This window comes from Pituophis catenifer, unplaced genomic scaffold (assembly GCF_029215685.1).
Source record: "Pituophis catenifer annectens isolate HBS135680 unplaced genomic scaffold, rPitCat1.0.hap2 SCAF_6, whole genome shotgun sequence".
Classification (NCBI taxonomy): Eukaryota; Metazoa; Chordata; class Lepidosauria; order Squamata; family Colubridae; genus Pituophis; species Pituophis catenifer.
The window spans coordinates 95,286,824-95,304,728 of NW_027256886.1; the positions used below are offsets into that span (position 1 = coordinate 95,286,824).

General features: G+C 48.0%; 1 protein-coding gene across 1 annotated transcript in view; it reads left to right on the forward strand.

The window, feature by feature from the left end:
- Positions 1-16,071, forward strand: part of ARID5B (AT-rich interaction domain 5B) — a 133,794-nt gene extending 117,723 nt beyond the window's left edge. Inside the window, exons 9-10 of the mRNA XM_070944897.1 lie at positions 10,868-11,063; positions 13,441-16,071. Coding sequence (XP_070800998.1) covers positions 10,868-11,063; positions 13,441-15,507 — 2,263 coding nt within the window. The 3' untranslated portion in view covers positions 15,508-16,071. The remainder of the gene's footprint in view (positions 1-10,867; positions 11,064-13,440) is intronic.
- Positions 16,072-17,905: the final 1,834 nt, after the last annotated feature.

Here is a 17,905-nt window from a genome sequence, read left to right on the forward strand (position 1 = left end):
TGGGAGGTTTTTTTTCCCCTTCATAGAGTGGGAAGCAGATGGTTAAAATGTCTGGATAGAGACAAAAACCCAGGTCCACAACAGGAGTCTGTTGCTTCAAATAGGCACCCTCAGTAGATCTTCAAAATGGGCAATTTCCTTTTCCAAGAGCTGGCATAATTGCCCCCGCTTGCCTTAAGTGAAGGTGAGCTGGCACAACCAGACAGATCCCAGCAGCCCCAGATGCACCAAGCTACCTCAGCAGATATGTTCATACCTGCAGAGACGTATTAGTAGTTAGGCCTCTGAACTCCATTGATCAACCATTTAAGTCTCATACGCTTAAGATTACTGTACCCAAACAAGCTCAATCTCTTGTTCTTTGAACTAGTTCAACCAAATCTATGATCCAATGAAAAGAAGAAAGTTCTGGTGAAAATGTTCATAGCAGGCGGATAAGGAAGCCACCCGCGACTCTGTCCCAAACGATGAAACTTTTGCCCAAAGCCTAAACTTTGAGATTCCTCTGACCACAATAGTGGAATTGACTTTGAACTAAATACTGAAGCTAAGACTGTATTAGGGCCTTTCCCTAAGCACATGGAAAAATTTACTCTGTCAAAGAAAAAAGTTTTGCCTTCTTAGGGATGAATTCTGTAGTTTTACATGGACTTTCAATATTGTTGTGTAATCCTGCTAAAAGATGGAAACTGCAAGCCTGGAATGAGCCAAGGATTAATTCTTGTGGAGAAAACATACATAAAAATGTATGGTGCAAATTCCATATTATTTATTTATTCATTCATTCAATCAGTCAATCAACCAATTTCTATAGCTACCAAACTCATCCATTAGACCTAATACACGTCTGATTTGGTTTGTCCTTGCTGTGATGTGTGTGTGTGTGTGTGTGTGTGTGTGTGTGTGTGTGTGTGTGTGTGTGTCCAGAGGAACCCCAAAGGATTTGTTCTTTGCACTGAAGGGGGCCTGGCATGTGATTCACCATCTGTCCATCCATCCTTTCCCCCTCCATCCACCCTGTAGGACAGTGATGGCTAACCTTTTTGCCATCACATGCCAAAAGCAGGGGGAGTGCAGGGGGGTTGTGTGCGAGTCTGCCCACACCCATAATTCTATGCACCCCACCCATGTGCATATGTGTGTGACACACACACACTTCCCTTGCTTTAGGCATGTGATGGCATGGGGGGCCTGGTAGGCCCGTTTTTTTCACCCTCCCCAGGCTCCAGAGCCTTTCTAGGAGCCTGGAGAGGGTGAAAATGGCCTTTTCCACCTCCCTGGAGGCCCTCCGGAGGCCGGAAATAGCCTGTTTGCCGACTTCCAGTGGGCCCGGAAGGCCTGAAAATCAGCTGGCCGGTACGCACATGTGTGCCAGAGCTGAGCTCGCATGCCCATTGATATGGCTCTGCGTGCCACCTGTGGCACGTGTGCCATAGGTTCGCCATCACGGCTCTAGGATGGAAGGTGGGAATGATATCCAGAAGTTTTGAAGGGAAGAAACAAATGGAGCTGAACTTTTTAGCTATTTGACGTGGCTCATTCTGCCTTTTACACTTATAATAGGCACATTTGTCCATTAAATCTCACACTGGATTTGGTTTAAGCGCTTAGCATTTATTGTCATCTCATGGCAAACTTAATAAATGAAATCAATAGGAATATCAATAGCATTGACAAAATCACGATCAGTCAATTGCAAAAGGCAAGCTTTACCCAGAAAAACTTACCGTACATCCTGTGATGACACCTTTAAGATCATCAAACATCCCCCTCTTGCCTCTCTCAGGTCCTTGGGAAGAACTCGAGAGTTGGACAGAAATGCCAAGTCCAGTCTGGACATCTGGATGACTGTGTGACCAACCATAATAATAATAGCAGCAGATGCTAAATGCTGTCACACGCCAGCTCTCAAATCCTGTCAAACAGCAGTTCATCACAGTGAAACAAAAATATTAAATACTATTACGCGCCAGTTATCAATCTTGTCAAATCCTAAGTGCCATTGCATGCCAACTTATGAAAACTGTCAAATGCCATCTGTCAAATCTGAAATACTGAAATTGATGTTTAAAATCAAGTGTGTTGATTTGCACCTCAGACCTCAATTGCTTGATGCCTATTGGAATTCTGAGGGAAATTTCAAGTCACATTCACAATATAACCTTAAAACCCAAGACAAGAGAAAGTTTGGTGTTTCGTTTCTCTTCTCCACCAAGACTTACTGGGGTTGGCCCGCACGGGTGCCTCTCTGTATTCCTGGAAGGACCAAGGAGAAGGGCCAGGTTTTTTGCATAGGTTTCTCCCATTTGTGGTTTTAAGATTTGGTCTGCACAGGCCTGGAGAGATGTACCCCTCATGCTAAACCACAATTTCATGATTTGTTGAATAAGTCCTGTTGGGTTGGTCACAGAACATACAAAAGGAAAAATATCTCAATTGCATTATGATTTAGGACTGCAGGATGCAAGCCCAACCTCAGTTTATTTGCATATATCTTAGTGGCTTGTAAATTCCTTCTCTTATCTGAATATTTCTATTCTTAACTAGATATGGCCTTTCTTTGCACTATGGCAAATTTATTTCCAGCCACATAATCCTATTGCATAATGCTGCCATCCCACCTGGTAGCTCCTCTCTACTAGCATTCTGTGGATCTGGGGCACTCACTCAAGGAAGATTATTTCCTTTGCCTGCTTCCTGGAATAAGCCCCAGGGCTGATTAGCAATGTTCATATTTAAAGCATCCTAAACATTTGGATCGGGATCTGCAGACAGGAGGGAGAAATTGGGGCTCCCTGCACAGCCAAAGTGGAATTCCACTGGTTTTGTGGCCTAAAGAGCTTCCTTTCAGCAAGAGGCTTCTTGCCCTGCACAGCAGCAGGGCGGAGCTTACAGCACAGCCTGGAGGCCCTCCCATCTGCCCACTTCTAGTGTCCAGCATTCTTCTCACCCCGGGAGAAGTGAAGGGTTTGGGCACCAAGTGAACTCCTGGGAAAGTCGGCCAGGAGCCACTAAGAATTTGCAACAAGTGAAGCAGGAACTCTATGCTAGATTGCGGAAAAATAGCAACCAGTGTCAGTCCTGCTCCAACTTTGTCTCTTAAGTAAGAATGATCCTCGACTCCATTCGATGTGAAAGATTTACTTTACTAAAGATCAAGTGGATTACAGTATAGCAAAGCCAGAACTGAAGTTTGGGTAACAGAGTTTCCCAGTGAAATTTTCCTGTTTGTCCCTTCCCATTGCTGATCCCTCATTGTCCAATCATATTCAGATAAAATGTTTTGGGAATGGTCTCTTCAGTTGTAGAGTAGGCAGTTGGAGACACATGCCTTCCCCAGCTGTCTGACCTTGAAGTTATGTCTCTAGAACAGAGGTGTCAAGCCCGCGTCGTCACGATGGCATCACGTGATGTATCAGGACTTTTCCCCCCTTCACTAAACCAGGCGGGGGCGGGGCCAATATGTGATGCATCCGGGCCATGGGCCGCGAGTTTGACACCCCTGCTCTAGAAGGTATGATGAGTTGTTATCCTTCCCCCTCCTCACATCCAGCTCCCTGCCCCCAAAGTTCACGGCAGACTGGCAGCTAGCGAATGCAAAGCACAGGCATGAGATGGCAGTTCTGACAACCAGTTTTATTCACACAACCAAGTTGGGCTGAAAGGGAAACTGAGTCCTGAAAGAACTACTAAGACATATTGTTCCTTGCTGAAGGAACTCAATATGCAATGTCCAGATCAAAAGTTGGTTTATTTAAGGTCTTAGAGATAACTCTGGAATAGGAAATTGAAAAACTCCCTGGAAGGAAGTGGTGGCAACCCTTTCCAAATTCTTACTGAGAAAAAGATCTGGGTGAAGATGCCCAGCATCCCGAACGGCTCAGAGGAAAGAGCACTTTGTTACTTGAAGCAAATCACCCAGATTTGACGGCTTCCTCCTAAGGAATTCAGCCTTTGAATGCAGCCTTGCCACTTCATGAAACACTTCATATGGTTTGGCAATTGGGAATGAGGAAGGAATAATATAAATGTTGGAGGGAGCTGTAGATCCTCTGCAGAAAATGGGTCCTCTTCTCTTGCCTCTCTGGATGCAGATCCCTCTGCCTTCTCCATCCTGCTTGCTGGCCTCTCCTCTCAGCAGAATAGAAGTGGAGTCAGGATGTGTGTTGATCTCTTGATGCCCAGGCCCAGGCTGGCTGGTCTCCTTTTTTCCTAAAGAAATGTTTTAAGAACTAGGAAGTTGAACATGGTTTTCTGATATAACAGCACCAACCAGGGCAGAGTTTAAACACTCTTATGCTTTAGTGTTATTATCGAATATCCTTGCATCTTTCAACAGGGAGGCCCTATGATACTCTACTGAGTGAAGGCATTTCCAGCCTTCTTGCAGGGGTGCCTTTAGGTAACTAAAAGCAGGCCAATAAAAGCCTATTAACTAAAAACAGATGTATTGATCAGCCCACGCCTCCAGTTCTACTGGGTTGGTCTTTGACGCCAGCTGAGAGAAGGAGCCTGTCTCCAGGAAAATCCAGCCATTTCTGGAATTCTGGGTTGAAGTTCCTCAGCAAACAAGCAAGAACTAGAGGATCAATTTTTTGCCTTGGCGATTTGTCCCACTTTGATAAATAACAAGAAGCTTTCTAACTTACATTTCTGTCCCCAGGGCTTTATCCTTAAGATTAAATAACTGTACTGTCAAGCATACCACTGAACAAACATCTTTTCAATTATGTGTGGAATGGATGCTTTAACAAAAGAACTATTGAACAGTCTGAAATGATGTTTCTCTCCTCCCCTCACCAATAAGTACAAAAAGAACATTAAAATTAAATATCTAGTGATGGAAGAATGCAATTATTTGAAGCAGACTCTCGTATCCCAAGAACCTTCCAATCTGTTTAAAACAATATCCACTAGTCTCTGAGAACGGATGATGGTCTCCCATCCAAGCCCTGAACAGGCCTGATCCTGCTTAGCTTTCAGCTCATATCAGGTTGCTACCTGCTGCTGAAATCAATATCTCTAAAAGCACTAGATTAGGGAAGATGTGCAGCCGGCTGAAAATGATCAAACACTTGGTATCTCCCAATTGATTCTGTTTTATAAGATCAAAACAAGTCCTGAAGGAGCGATTTGTTGCTGTTCCATATCTACAAGATATACCCTTTCAGAATGCTTTAGAGCAGGGGTGTCAAACTCAAGGCCCAGGGGCTGGATACGGCCTGCAGGGTACTTAGATTTGACCCATGGGGCCGTCCTGGAAACAGCGAAGGACCAGTCTGCGGTGCTTCTGCCAGTGAAAACGGGTTCCTGAGCTCCATTTTCAGCTGCCCCGGCCTCCTGCAACCCTCTGCCAGTAAAAACGGAGCTTGGGAGGGCCGCACATGGCCATCCCAGGCTCCGTTTTCACTGGCAGAGAGTTGCAGGAGGCCGTAGCAGCCGAAAATGGAGCTCAGGAACCTGTTTTTCACTGGCAGAGTGCTTGGGCCACCACAGGCGCCGTCAGGAATGATGTCAAACTGGCCACGCCCATTCTGGGCATGCCCAGCCCACCCACCCCCGAAGTCAAACACAATCCTGATGCAGCCCTCAATGAAATCGAGTTTGACACCCCTGCTTTAGAGGAAGCAGATGGCTAAGTAATGAACACCTACATTTCTTTGCTTTTTTTAATCCTATTTCTAAGGGTTTGGATCATTTCCATGGGGAGAATTAATGATTTATTATTTATGTCCATACGGCTATCTCTGTCTCTTAGAAATAATTACCTCCAGAGGCAGTTGAAATTCTGCCTTATCATGTTTCCATTTGTTATGCTGAATTCTAGTGTTTATATATTTTTCCTTGATGCAAGAGGCTACAGGGACCGGTTATTGCAGCAGAGGTCTTAACAGGTGGCTGAGATTTAGATGTCAGACTTTGGCCCACTGAGTGACCACCACTGGCAGTGTCTTCCAGATCTGCAGTTGATGCAGCTCCTGCCCTAATTGGTGACTCAGAAGCAAATCCGCTGCTTCTCCAGTCCTGATTGGCCTAGAAGGGCCGTAATAACCCATTCAAATAGTTGTCTTCCCCAACCCTTGGAAGCCAGGATGAAGCTGAAGCTTGACCAGTGACTCAAAGGCCTTTGTGGTCATACTTTTCATTCTGCTATTAAAATGCCTCTGATGGGAAATGCTGCGAAGCCAGGCTCTCCTGGCACAGTTCTAGCATTGGTCCCTCATCAAAGAGCCTTAAAAATGGTTTCTGGCTGGCCTCCTTTGGGGCTGCGGCGGCTGTTGTTACTTAATCTCATATGCTGCCCAAATCCCAAGGATTCTGGCTGGCCAATGCTGGGGTTGGTGGTGGTGATGACTTTATGGTTTCCATAAAGAGCTGCATGCTATGAAGAGTTTGACTCCAGATCAGTCTTGTGGCACAAGCATTCATTGGGATAGGAGCCATTCACATTCACACGCCCTCTTCAAGAGGAGAAACCATGTTGGCCAGAGAGCATGACATGAGTGGGTCTGCGTGTTTTTATCCCCGCATTGTTTATGAAATCCCAGCAATGAAGACATGTTTGAAATGCCGTGAAATCCATCTTTTTAATGGGAAGTTTCTGCTTTTGGTGGAAGTGAGGAAAAGTCCTAGAGAATTTGTAAACATAAAATGATCTGTTGGCAGTGAAGAAGAAACACATTACACACACACACAGCCCATAAGTATTCCTGGTTTCGTCTGTTGGTCTGTCTTATTCAACTCATTGTAAGATAGAAGGTAAGAGAGAAACGGTGCCCTCCTCCTTTTCCTCCACTCCCCTCTCCTTCCTTTCTTTCCTTTCTTTTCCCAAAGCTTGGCAGAACGCCAGATGACTTACATTACTGTAATAGATTTGATGACCTCTGACTTCCGCTGCAGAGGCGTATGCTGAATTTTTCATTATATCAGGGGATACTGAAAGCTCAAAACTCAGGACGAGAAGCTGCATTATTTAAACCAACATTCAGTTACACAGATTTTTTTCCCTTATTCGTTAAAGGGAGGGGGAAATTGTTGCAATTAAATGTCATCTATCGCTGCATTAAGTGAGGATTAATGCAGTTTCAGTTTGTTCAATCAGCTTGTATGGATTTTTTTGAAGTTGCCATGATTATTATTTTTTTTTTGCAAAGGATAATGTTGCTTTTCATAGTCGTTGAATTTAATCAGCAGCTCGGTTGATAGCAAAGGCTTCCCTACTGTTTCTGCTGTGGACTGGAAAATGTTATTCTTTTATTATTGCAGGAGAAAAAATTGCCCCGTGCTGTTCCAAAATCTGCTACCTATGGAAAAATTGTTTTTTAATGTGTGGCTGTTTACATTTTCTAGTTACGGCAATTATCCCTTAAATAATACATTTTATTAACTTAAACATAGGAACTGTACTTTATAATGCTGTTATGGGTAAAAGCACACACCAGATGGAATCTGGGAGCAACCTGGGAGTAAATATTGGAGTCTTTCTAACCGTTCTCCATGCTGGTAAATCTACACTGGGGCTTGGACCCCACAGAAGGGCTCCTCTGTTGTACAGACAGAAAACCAGCAGATTTTAGTGCCAAAATGCTGAACCAGGAAAACTTAGTTTCCTACCAAATTTAAAATTGGAAGCCAAAAATACATCATTTCAAATCACCTCAAATATTGCCCCCCCCAAAAAAAAAATCCCCATAAAATTGAAAGTCTTGCTCTGATCCATTCTCCTGTGGCCAGAACCCCTCTGCCTTATTCCTACTTGCCAAAAGAATCTGTGGGAAGAGAGAGGTGGTGCCATGCAGGGCAGCAGAAAATGGGGGGGGGGGTTGGTGTCCTGAGAACAGTTTGGAGAGGAAACCCTGTGGAGGGAGAGGCCGCCAAGGCAAGCAGCCCAGGAACCTTGAGGGAAAAGCCCCACCAGCCTCTGTCCACCTTCGGCCTTCCCTGGGTCCACATCCAATTGGGGAGGGGGGCTGTCTTGGGGGGGGATACCAACCCCTCCTGGCTTATTTTCGTTATGGTTATGAAGGGGACCCTTTTATTTTGCACAGAGGTTGATGTCAGTCTTCAGCTGAGTGACAATAATTACACAGAAATTAATCAAGCTGCTCATTTCAGGCCTGTTGCATTTGCAAAGCAGAGAGCGGCATTCTTCCTGTCTGGGCAATATTGGTGTGTGTGTGGGTGGGTGGGTGTGTACGCATACATGTTGGTGTTGTGTTTTACTAAGAGAGCAGCTGGAGGTTTGAGTCTCCCATCCACTGGATTATGCTTGTATTGTAACAGCACCTAATAATGACATGATAAGATCGCACATCCTGTGGTAACTGTGTTGGGCTTCAACAGAGAGAAAAAAGAGATTAAGGGTGGGGGGAGAGAAACAGTGGAAATTCTAGCCCTGGAAACCTCATCAGTTACAGTTGTCATGGAGGGGCTCCATGGCGCTTTCAGTTGTATCAGTCAGGTATATTCCCTCAGGCTTCCTTTTGAGCGGAGCTTCCTCGCAAAGTCTGGGTGCTGCAGAGCTGTCCTCCTGCTGCCTCCACCTTCCCCCATCATTCCAATGCGCAGCTACCTGGGACCAGCCAGGCAAGGGGCCCTTGGCCTTTCCCTGGGGGCAGGGGGGAATGCTACCACCCACCCTTGGCGATGACCAGATCACAAAGGAGGCTGCAGGCTTCCTGGGGCTGTTGGGGGCCGGGGGGAAAGGTTTCTGGACCGGTCTGTGAAGGAGGATCCTGAACCCCGAGGGGGGTGCAGAGGTTGGGGCCCCTGCTGGGCTGCTGATTTATCAGCCGAATATGCAGATTTCAAAGAGGCTGCACGTTCCCATAGCAACCCAAATCAAACAATCTTTTCTGCAGTGCTAACACATCTTGCTGCAAAAATGTGTTTTGACTAAATCTGATTCTTTAAATATTTAACATATGGCAGAGAAGAGATAAATATTGCTCTGCAAGCAACCCAGCCAACTCTCCTTTGCTTCTTCAGGAAGAGCTGGAGCAGGAGGGGCAGTCGGTTCCCCCCACCCCCATCAGCCTTGTTTTACTCCTTGTTTCACTACATAAACAGTCACTGTAATGTTACCGCAGGAAGTATTTGGCAGCGTCCCTGCTATTTTGCTAAGCCTGCATAGAGGGAACGTTTCCCAGTTCCAGCAGCTGTAACATGTTTAAACTCAGTTTGTAATGGGATCTGAAGAGGACTTTTCCCCTGGGCTGGGCCTCCTTTGGACGTGGGGGGGGGGGCAGAGGCTGGGCTCAAAAGCCGCCTCCTCCCACACTTGGCCCTGGCAAAGCATGCTCAGCTAATGACTCTGGTTTCTAATAGAGCATGAAGTAGGTTTATATTTAACATCAATTATGCTGCACTTTATTAAAATGTGAAATTCTATCATTGTGAAGACGCGAATCCCAGCTCTCTCTGCGTTGGGACATCTAAATCTAAACCACGTGGAGTGGATTCTGGAACAACCCAGAAAGCAAAATTTGCATTCGAACAAAAGCATTTTTTTACTTTGAATCCATAGATTAAACTATAATTAAAGCAGTCTGATATTTGAACAGATTAATGTTGTTTCTAAAGCCAAGTACATTTTTTTCCACAGATGCCTTTAAAAACATGTTTGCTATATAAAAGTTCCCATTTTATTCCCACCATGAGTAATTCATTAATCACATTGAATGCATTATAAAAACTTTAATCACAGATGCTGAAACTCCGATAGCCAGTGTGTGTAACCCTTTCGTTAGTGCGAAGGAACTCGTCCTTTTTAAATCAAGAGCCACACTGGGGAGGGGGGAAAAATAGCACTGAGATTTATTTTCTAAAAAAGAATGGCACCATTCAGGAGGCAGGGATTTTAAAAAAATAAAAACTTGGGGTTCCTACCCAGTCTCTCTCCTCTTGTGCTTTCCCTCAAGTAAAGAAGGGTCTCTCGCCTGCCTCTGCATCCCCTCAGCCTTCCTCGGTTTTCCAGCACACCAATATCTCCTCTGCTAATGGAAAATTCAGTGCCCCAAATTTTACAGGTGGGGGTCCAGGTTGGGGAATTCTCATGGGTGCGTAGACCAACTTTATTTAGTGACCCAAAATGGCATTAAAAATAAAAGCTTAATTCGGTTGACTTAAAGGGTCAAACTTCAGAAAAATAAGTAGCTTGTTTGCTAAGGGCTGATTTGATCCAACTCAAAATCTCATTTTGATTTTTTGAACCAGCTCAAAAGAGATCCAAAATCTCTTCCCCAGATAGAGCATTCTAGTAACATACTAAGACTTTCTTCTAGTGAGTGTACAGCTGATTGGGAGCAACAAAATAGATACACACACACGCACACAAACACAAACACACGTACACGATCATGTTGGGGTGAATGTCATTTCCGAGTTTTTAAAACCATCCCCTTTGCTAAGGATTCCCTTAGCATTGAGAATTGTTTAATGCTTACCAAAAACTGTAGACTACGATGGCATCAAAGGGTTCTTTCAAAGGAAGGTCTCTTTGATGACTTAGAAATCCAGGATGTAACCAAAGGAGAGCGTCTCATTTAAACAAAGCAAAACCAAAAACCAGATTCCCTTTTGAGCAGGACAGAGAGGGGTCCATGGATGGGGAGTTGGGGGGGAATTGGGAATGGAACTGGCCTTGGCTACCCTAATGCCACATGGAGGACCCTCCTAATGCTCGTGGTGACCCCACCCTGGACCTCCAAGCTGGAGATCCTTCCCTGCCCAAAACAGCTGCAGGCCTGCCTCTTCCCGGCCTCCCCAAAGGATGTCCTGGTGTTTTTCCAGGACGTTTCCCCTACTAAGACATGGTTTCTTCCCGTGGGTGAGAATCTCCGTAACTGACTGATGATTTGTTCTTTAGATTAATCCTGCCCTATGAAAGATACATTAAAGGGGAGGAAGACAAGCCGTTGCCTCAGGTGAAGCCTCGAAAGCAAGAGATCGCTCAGGAGGTGGAGAGTAAGATAAAATTGACGGGCACAAAGCGTATCAAACATGAAAACATGAAGAACAAGAAGGAGCGAGAAGAGGCACCAAAGCCCCAGGATCCAGCAGAGGTCAGTCCTACCTGTTCCCGTTTGTGTGTCCCAAACTTTTCATTCTTTGATCTGTACCGCTCCATTTTGATCACCAGGTGGCTCTCTTTGGGGACGAGAGCTGACTAAAGCGCTAAAACGCTCTCTTGCTGCCAGCCTCACATTCTTCTCAACACGCAGGGAGACTTAAAAGCAGCTGCAGAGGCACCAATCCAGGAGAAGATGGAGCTTTGTCTCCTGCCTTCCATCCATCTCCTGAATGCAGCACCTGCTGCTTTCCTGCTGCTTTCTCTTTGGGCCTGAGAAAGAGAGGGAGAAGGACAGCAGCTTAGCTTAGCCCAAGAGTCCCCAAACTTGACAGCTTTCAGATTTGTGGACTTCAACTCCCAGAATTCATAGCTGGCTGGAGAATTCTGGGAGTTGAAGTCCACAAGTCTTAAAGCTGCCAAGTTTGAAGACCTCTGGCTTAGTCCATCACGCTGTGGTCAGGGCCTCCTGCCTAAAGACAGCTGGGGAAGGAAGGTGATTTTATTTTATTTATTTATTTTTTATTTTATTAAATTTCTATACGGCCCTACTCCCGAAGGACTTAGGGCGGTGAACAGCCAAAAAATAAAACACATAGATTACAAAATTAAAAAAAACAATATAAAACCACATTAAATAAATTTGGCCCGGAACAAATTAAAACACCCCCAATACTTAAGACAGATTTAAAATTTACAATTTAAAAAGTTAAAAGGGAGGAGTTAGGCCAAGCCAGCCTGTTGAAATAAGAAACTCTTGAGGGCGCGGCCGAAGGTGCGTAGATCCAGGATCCTCCGTATCTCCGGGGGGAGCTCATTCCAAATAGTAGGTGCCCCCACAGAGAAGGCTCTCCCCCTGGGGGCCGCCAGTCGACACTGTTTGGCCAAAAGGTGGTAACCAAAACCTTGACGCGCACCCGGAAGACCACCGGGAGCCAGTGCAGCTCATGCAGGAGAGGTGTTACATGGGAGTGCCACGTCGCTCCCATAACCACCCGCGCGGCCGCACTCTGCACCAGTTGGAGCCTCCGGGTGCTCCTCAAGGGGAGCCCCATGTAGAGAGCATTACAGTAGTCCAGGTGGGAAGTGACGAGGGCATGAGTGACCATACGTAAGGAGTCCCAATCTAGAAAGGAACGCAACTGGCGGATCAGGCAAACCTGATGAAAAGTCCTCCTGGTCACAGCTGTCAAGTGCTCTTCTAAAGACAGCTGTGAATCCAGGAGTACACCCAAGTTGCGAGCCCTCTCCTTGAGGGCCAACGACTCGCCCCCAATAGTCAGTGATGGCACCAACTGACTATATTGGGACGCCGGAAACCACAGCCATTCGGTCTTGGATGGGTTGAGCCTGAGTCTGTTTCTCCCCATCCAGATCCGCACGGCCTCCAGGCACCGGGACATCACTTCAAGGGCATCATTGGGGTGGTCCGGGGTGGAGATGTACAGCTGAGTGTCATCAGCGTACTGGTGGTACTTCACCCCGAAACCATGGATGATCTCACCCTGTGGCTTTACATAAATGTTGAACAGAAGGGGCGAGAGGACCGACCCCTGTGGCACCCCACATATAAGGCACCTCGGGGTCAACCTCTGCCCCCCTGTCAACACAGACTGCGACCAGTCGGAGAGAAAGGAGGAGAACCACCGCAACACAGTGCCCCCCACCCCCAACTCTTCCAACCGGTGCAGGATTGCAGGATTGTCAGGATTGTCAGGCAGCTGCTCCTCAGGTGAAGCACACGAATGGCCTCAGCTTCACTCTCTGTGTAAATGGATGGACTGAGGGAACTGAAGGGGGAGATTCTTAGCAAAATGGTCTGAAGGAACACTCGCCATAGGGAAAGCCCAAGACTGCCCTGCCCAGAAGGGGGAGGGGAGCTTTCTGTGTCCCTCCTGGGCATCTTTCCCAATCTATTGGCCTGGTTTCCCTCCAGCTCTTCCCTCGGTCCACACTGACCCCCTTCCAGACACCCTAAGAGAGATCCTTCTTTATAGAAAGGGCATTGAAAGCTTAAATCTAAAACAGAGATTGAGGATCCATTTTGGCTGGGATTGGGTTCTGTCTCCCTGGGCTGCTCCGTGAACCCAGCAGCAGCAACCGTCCCTTAATTGGCAGGTGGGCCTTCCATGAAGGTTGTTGGGTCTCCATACAACACTGAAGATGCAGATCAGGAACATAGCTTTGCCTGCTCGTTATGGTGGGATAGAAGAGGGGGGCTGAGTCCTAATTCTTCCCCAAGTGGAAAACTCTTGTGGAGGCCACTAGAAAATCCTGCAGGCTTTAGCACAAGGGCCGAGGGCTTTGTTTGCAGATAAGATGCTTGTCTTGGTGGTGTTTTCTCACAGTTTTCTCTCCAAATCTTTTACTAGGGTTCATCGGCCAAAGAGAAGAATCAAGAATGCTCATTGCAGAAAAGCTTATCGGACCTGACTGCAGCAGAAGCCATGAACCTCTCTGCCGAAGGGTCTCAGCTCTCCCCTCCGACGGCCCCTAGAGTGGCCTTCTTGGAAGAGGAGGAGCCCTTGGCTGACGCATCTCTGGTCTCCCCTGAAGCCATGATCAGAAGCCCGCCACTGGAGGAGCTGCAGGAGGAGCCCAAACAGGAACTATGTGGGGTGTCATGTTTTGCAGACGGCCTCGAGGAGGAGGCCCAGGCAATTCCATTCACCAACTTCTCCAGCCTCCAGCTGCCCCTCCCAAGTCAGAATGAGATGGAAGATGATAAAATCCCAGAGATGGCGGACTACATTGCCAACTGCACGGTGAAAGTGGATCAGTTGGGCAGCGAGGACATCCACAGTGCCCTGAAGCAGAACCCCAAAGTGCTGGTGGTGCAGAACTTTGACATGTTCAAGGAGAAGGACCTCCCGAGTCCCTTCAATGGGGACCCCGGGTTTGGTTCCACCCCATTGCTCTACTCCAAGGGCAACCCAGGCATCATGTCCCCTCTGGCAAAAAAGAAGCTCCTCTCCCAGGTGAGTGGGGCAGCCCTATCCTGTGGCAACTACCCGTATGGCTCCCCACCACCACTGATTAGCAAGAAGAAGTTCAGCAGCAAAGACGACCTCTTGTCTGGCAGGCCGGGACTGCTGTCTTCCAGGCATTCGATGGACAGTGCAGCAGTCAGCAGGCCATCAGTCATCCAACACGTGCAGAGTTTTAAACCCAAGACTGCGGAGGACAGGAGGCCCACTCACGATGCCTACAGACATGAGTCCCTGCTCAAGAAACCAGACTCTGAATGTTGTGATTTTTCCAAGCAGCATTTGAGTGCCCTGGCAGAATCCTACGCGCTAAAGTCAGAAATCCAGGACATGAAGGAGCGAATGAATGAGAGGAGGGCCCTGCACCACTCGCACATGCCAGGCTTCCTGGCGGACTTCTATGCCTCCCCTCCCCTCCATAGCCTCTATAGGCGTGCTGAGCACCTAGGGAGCCAGCCGTGCTCCAAGTACTTCCCCCGAGACATGTACGGGGAAAATGCTGCCGGGTTCCCTCCCCATAAACTTCAGGACAGGCGACTACTCAGCTACCATCCCCCTTTGCACCAGCCAGAGAACAAGACCTCCCGGGAAACCTCCTCAGATGATCAGCCCACAGATCTGAGTCTTCCCAAAGGGGGCCACAAACAGACAACAAAAACCTTGGGAGCCCCTCTCTTGCGGGGTTCACCCAAGGGGGCAGAGGAGAGCAAAAGCGCCACCCGGTTCCACTCCTTGACTGGTCAGACTCTAAGCGTGGATGGCAATCCAAAGGCTTGTCGGGTCTCCCCAATGACGGTCTCCGCCCCAAAGAAACAGGGGGAGCCCCTCCTGAGGGCCTGCAAGCTGCCAGCCCCAAGAAAGTTGGATGGGATGGTACACCCAGTCCTGAGCCACAAAGCCATGGCTCCGGGCATCGGGGCAGCTCGCCCTCTGAAGCGCAGCCTGGAGGACCTGGACAAAGGCCTTTTGGAGAAGAAAGTCCGAGCAGTCTCGCCCTTGCGCTTACCAAAGGAAGCCCCTTCCAAAGAGCAGGACGTGGAGGGCAGCAAGCCAGTGCATGGCCCACCCCCAGGCGGGGCGCTGGAGGGCCACAAGTTCCCCCTCTCCAGCCCCATCTTCACAAGCTTGTATCCAGGGTCCCTGTGCGGCGGCCTGGGCAGCCGCATGCCCGCAACTGGTTATTCCCACCCCCTGCAGTACTTGAAAAACCAGGCCGCCCTCTCCCCCCTGGTGCAGCCATTTGCGCTCCACTCCTTCATGGTGCACAGACAGTTCCTCACCTCCCCAGGCAGCTCTCAGCAGCTTTACCGGCACTTGGCGGCAGCCTCCCCTGTGGGCAGCTCCTACGGGGACCTTTTGCACAATAGCGTTTATCCTTTGGCAGCTCTGAACCCCCAGCCTGCTTTCCCCCCCTCCCAGCTCTCCTCTGTACACCCGAGCACAAAGTTGTAAATGCTCCTGAAAAATGACATCCTGCAAATGACATTCCTTCAGCCCGCAATCCTGTCTTGCAAACAAGTATATCAATATTTGTGATAACCAATAAGCGGTTTTGCTCCTCCCTGCTGAGCGCTTTGGGTCTGACTGAGACGCGGCTCCCGCTTAGCTGGGCTTGAGGCCAGACTGCTGGGCTTCCTCCGAGCCTCCTCACTGGTGTGCCTCCTGCTGCACAGAGGGCTGCAGGGGGTTAGGGTTTCCTGGCAGCCGAGGCTCAGGTGCGCCTGGGCCCCAACTCAGAGGAAGGGCCCTCTCGGTTTGCCCCACCCCCACCCCCGGGCAGCAGCCTTGAAACCTTTCAGATAAATCCGGAAGGCAGGAAACGCCACCTGGGGAGGTTGCTTCTTTGGGTACCATTTCAGAGTTCAAATCAATGCAATGTATAGAAAAACTGTGTCAACTTTCATCTTAACACTATCAGAACAGAAAAAGTAAACACAAAATAGACTGTACATATCTGCTTCAGAAACAAGAATGACCCGTGTCAATTTCATTTGTATAATTTATGTAAGTTCTTATTTTCCGCGTATCATGTGCTGTTTTTTAAAGAAAAAAAAATTAAACAGCTCCTTTTTATTTGCCACTTTTTTCCCCTTTTCCTTTTGTTTTTTTAGTGCAAAAAAGGAGGCTCTGGATATTAAGGGCTTTTTAAACTTTGCATTTGTCTCTCTCTGCCTTTCCTCCTCTGCTTATATTTTGAAGGCAGCTTTTGGGGAGGGGGTTACATCCACTTTCATGGGACAGAAGCCAACTATGATCAAAAAGTCCCAATTCCCCCCCAGCCTGAGGTTGCTGGGTCCTGCCTCGACCCTTCGGAGCAACTCCACCCTCGCAGCCGAGTGCGGCTTTCCTGTCTCAAGGCCGGCCTGTCGGTTACGAACTGCAGCGCTCAATCTCTTACAGGCTGCCCGACTGTCCTTCGGTCCCAGAGGAAGCCTCCCATGCACCATCAGTAACGTTGGCATGCAGATGAGTCTCCACAGGGGTTGCGAGAACTTCAGCCACAGCCATTAGATTAGAAGAAGGGGAGAACATTTTAGGTAATGATGTTTGGGATCCTGCCGTCCAAGGGAATCCCTTGAAAAGAGAGCCCGGTCGATCTGGGCTTCTTCAAAGCAGAGTCAAGGAAGGGTTGTCCAAGAGCTAGTCTAGCCATTAATTGCTTGAATTCTTGGTTGGTTGATCTCGGCTAGATTCCCCAATATACTTTAAACCTTGGCTTTCTAGCAGTCATAAAGGCAGGGTAGTGTAAAAAACTTTGAAGCAGAGCACTGCTTTGGACCCCCCCCTTCTTCCACTGAGCCAGGCCAGGGAGCATCTTGGTCTACCTCTTCCTGATTACAATGCCTTCCAGAGTCTGCACAAGTTATGTGAGGCTTTGGCAGAGCCCCTCATTTTATGACCCACCTGTGCTTCGCCCTGGGTGTGTGGCACATGTGTGCGCCTCCATCCTCTCTGTGCCTACTCCTTCTGCTGTGGAGCTCCCAGCTTGCCTCTGAACCCTTGAAAGGCAGCCACGTCCAACGGGGGCGGGGGGGGAGCATGGATGGCTTCATCTGTGTCCAGCCTGTCTCACTATGAGCCGTTTCCCCTATGCCTCCTCCATCCCATTTCAGCATTCAACTGTGATAAAACAGAATAAAAAGAATAAACCGCACCCACACAAAAATGTATTTAAACATCTGTTTCAATATATTTCAAACATACGTTCCCTCAAAGTACATAAATCTCAACAAATTTTCTCTTTAAAACATGGGGGTTTTTTAACCATGAACTGCGTAAAAGAATAGTGAAGTGTGAAAACCAAAAAATAACTGCACTCTCATCCACTCCTAGACCAGGAGACAAAGTTTCGTATTAAAATTTGCAAGGAGCCAGTTCTTCCTCCCTGGCTGAAAGAGCAAGAGCCGCCATCTCTGGAGCTCTTGATTGGGGTTCAGGTCAGGGTCAAAGGGGGGGGGTTGTGCCAGCCCTCCTGACTCTGGCAGCAGAAGAGCCTCCTCCTCTGGACTACATCCAGCCTCGCTCCAGCTGTTGTGGGAGGTTTCCCTTTGAGATTGGGATCCCAAGGGCTGGGCAGAACTCACCTTTCAGGCTGAGGAACGCTCCCAGCTCACCCTGTTTGGAACTGCAGGGTGGCCAGAAGAGACTCAAATCTCACTTGCCTCGAGCCGGACCAGAAGTTCCAGACTGGCATCGCTTCTTCTGGAGGGCAGATGAGCCCAGTTACACAGCAGCAGCTCTGAGCCTCCAGGCAGGAGAGGGCAAACCTGACCCCTCTGAGGGGCTGCCGATGCTCTTTCCCTCACTGGGTGCATCCCCATCCCAGAAAGCTGTGCTTCTTGGCCTTTGC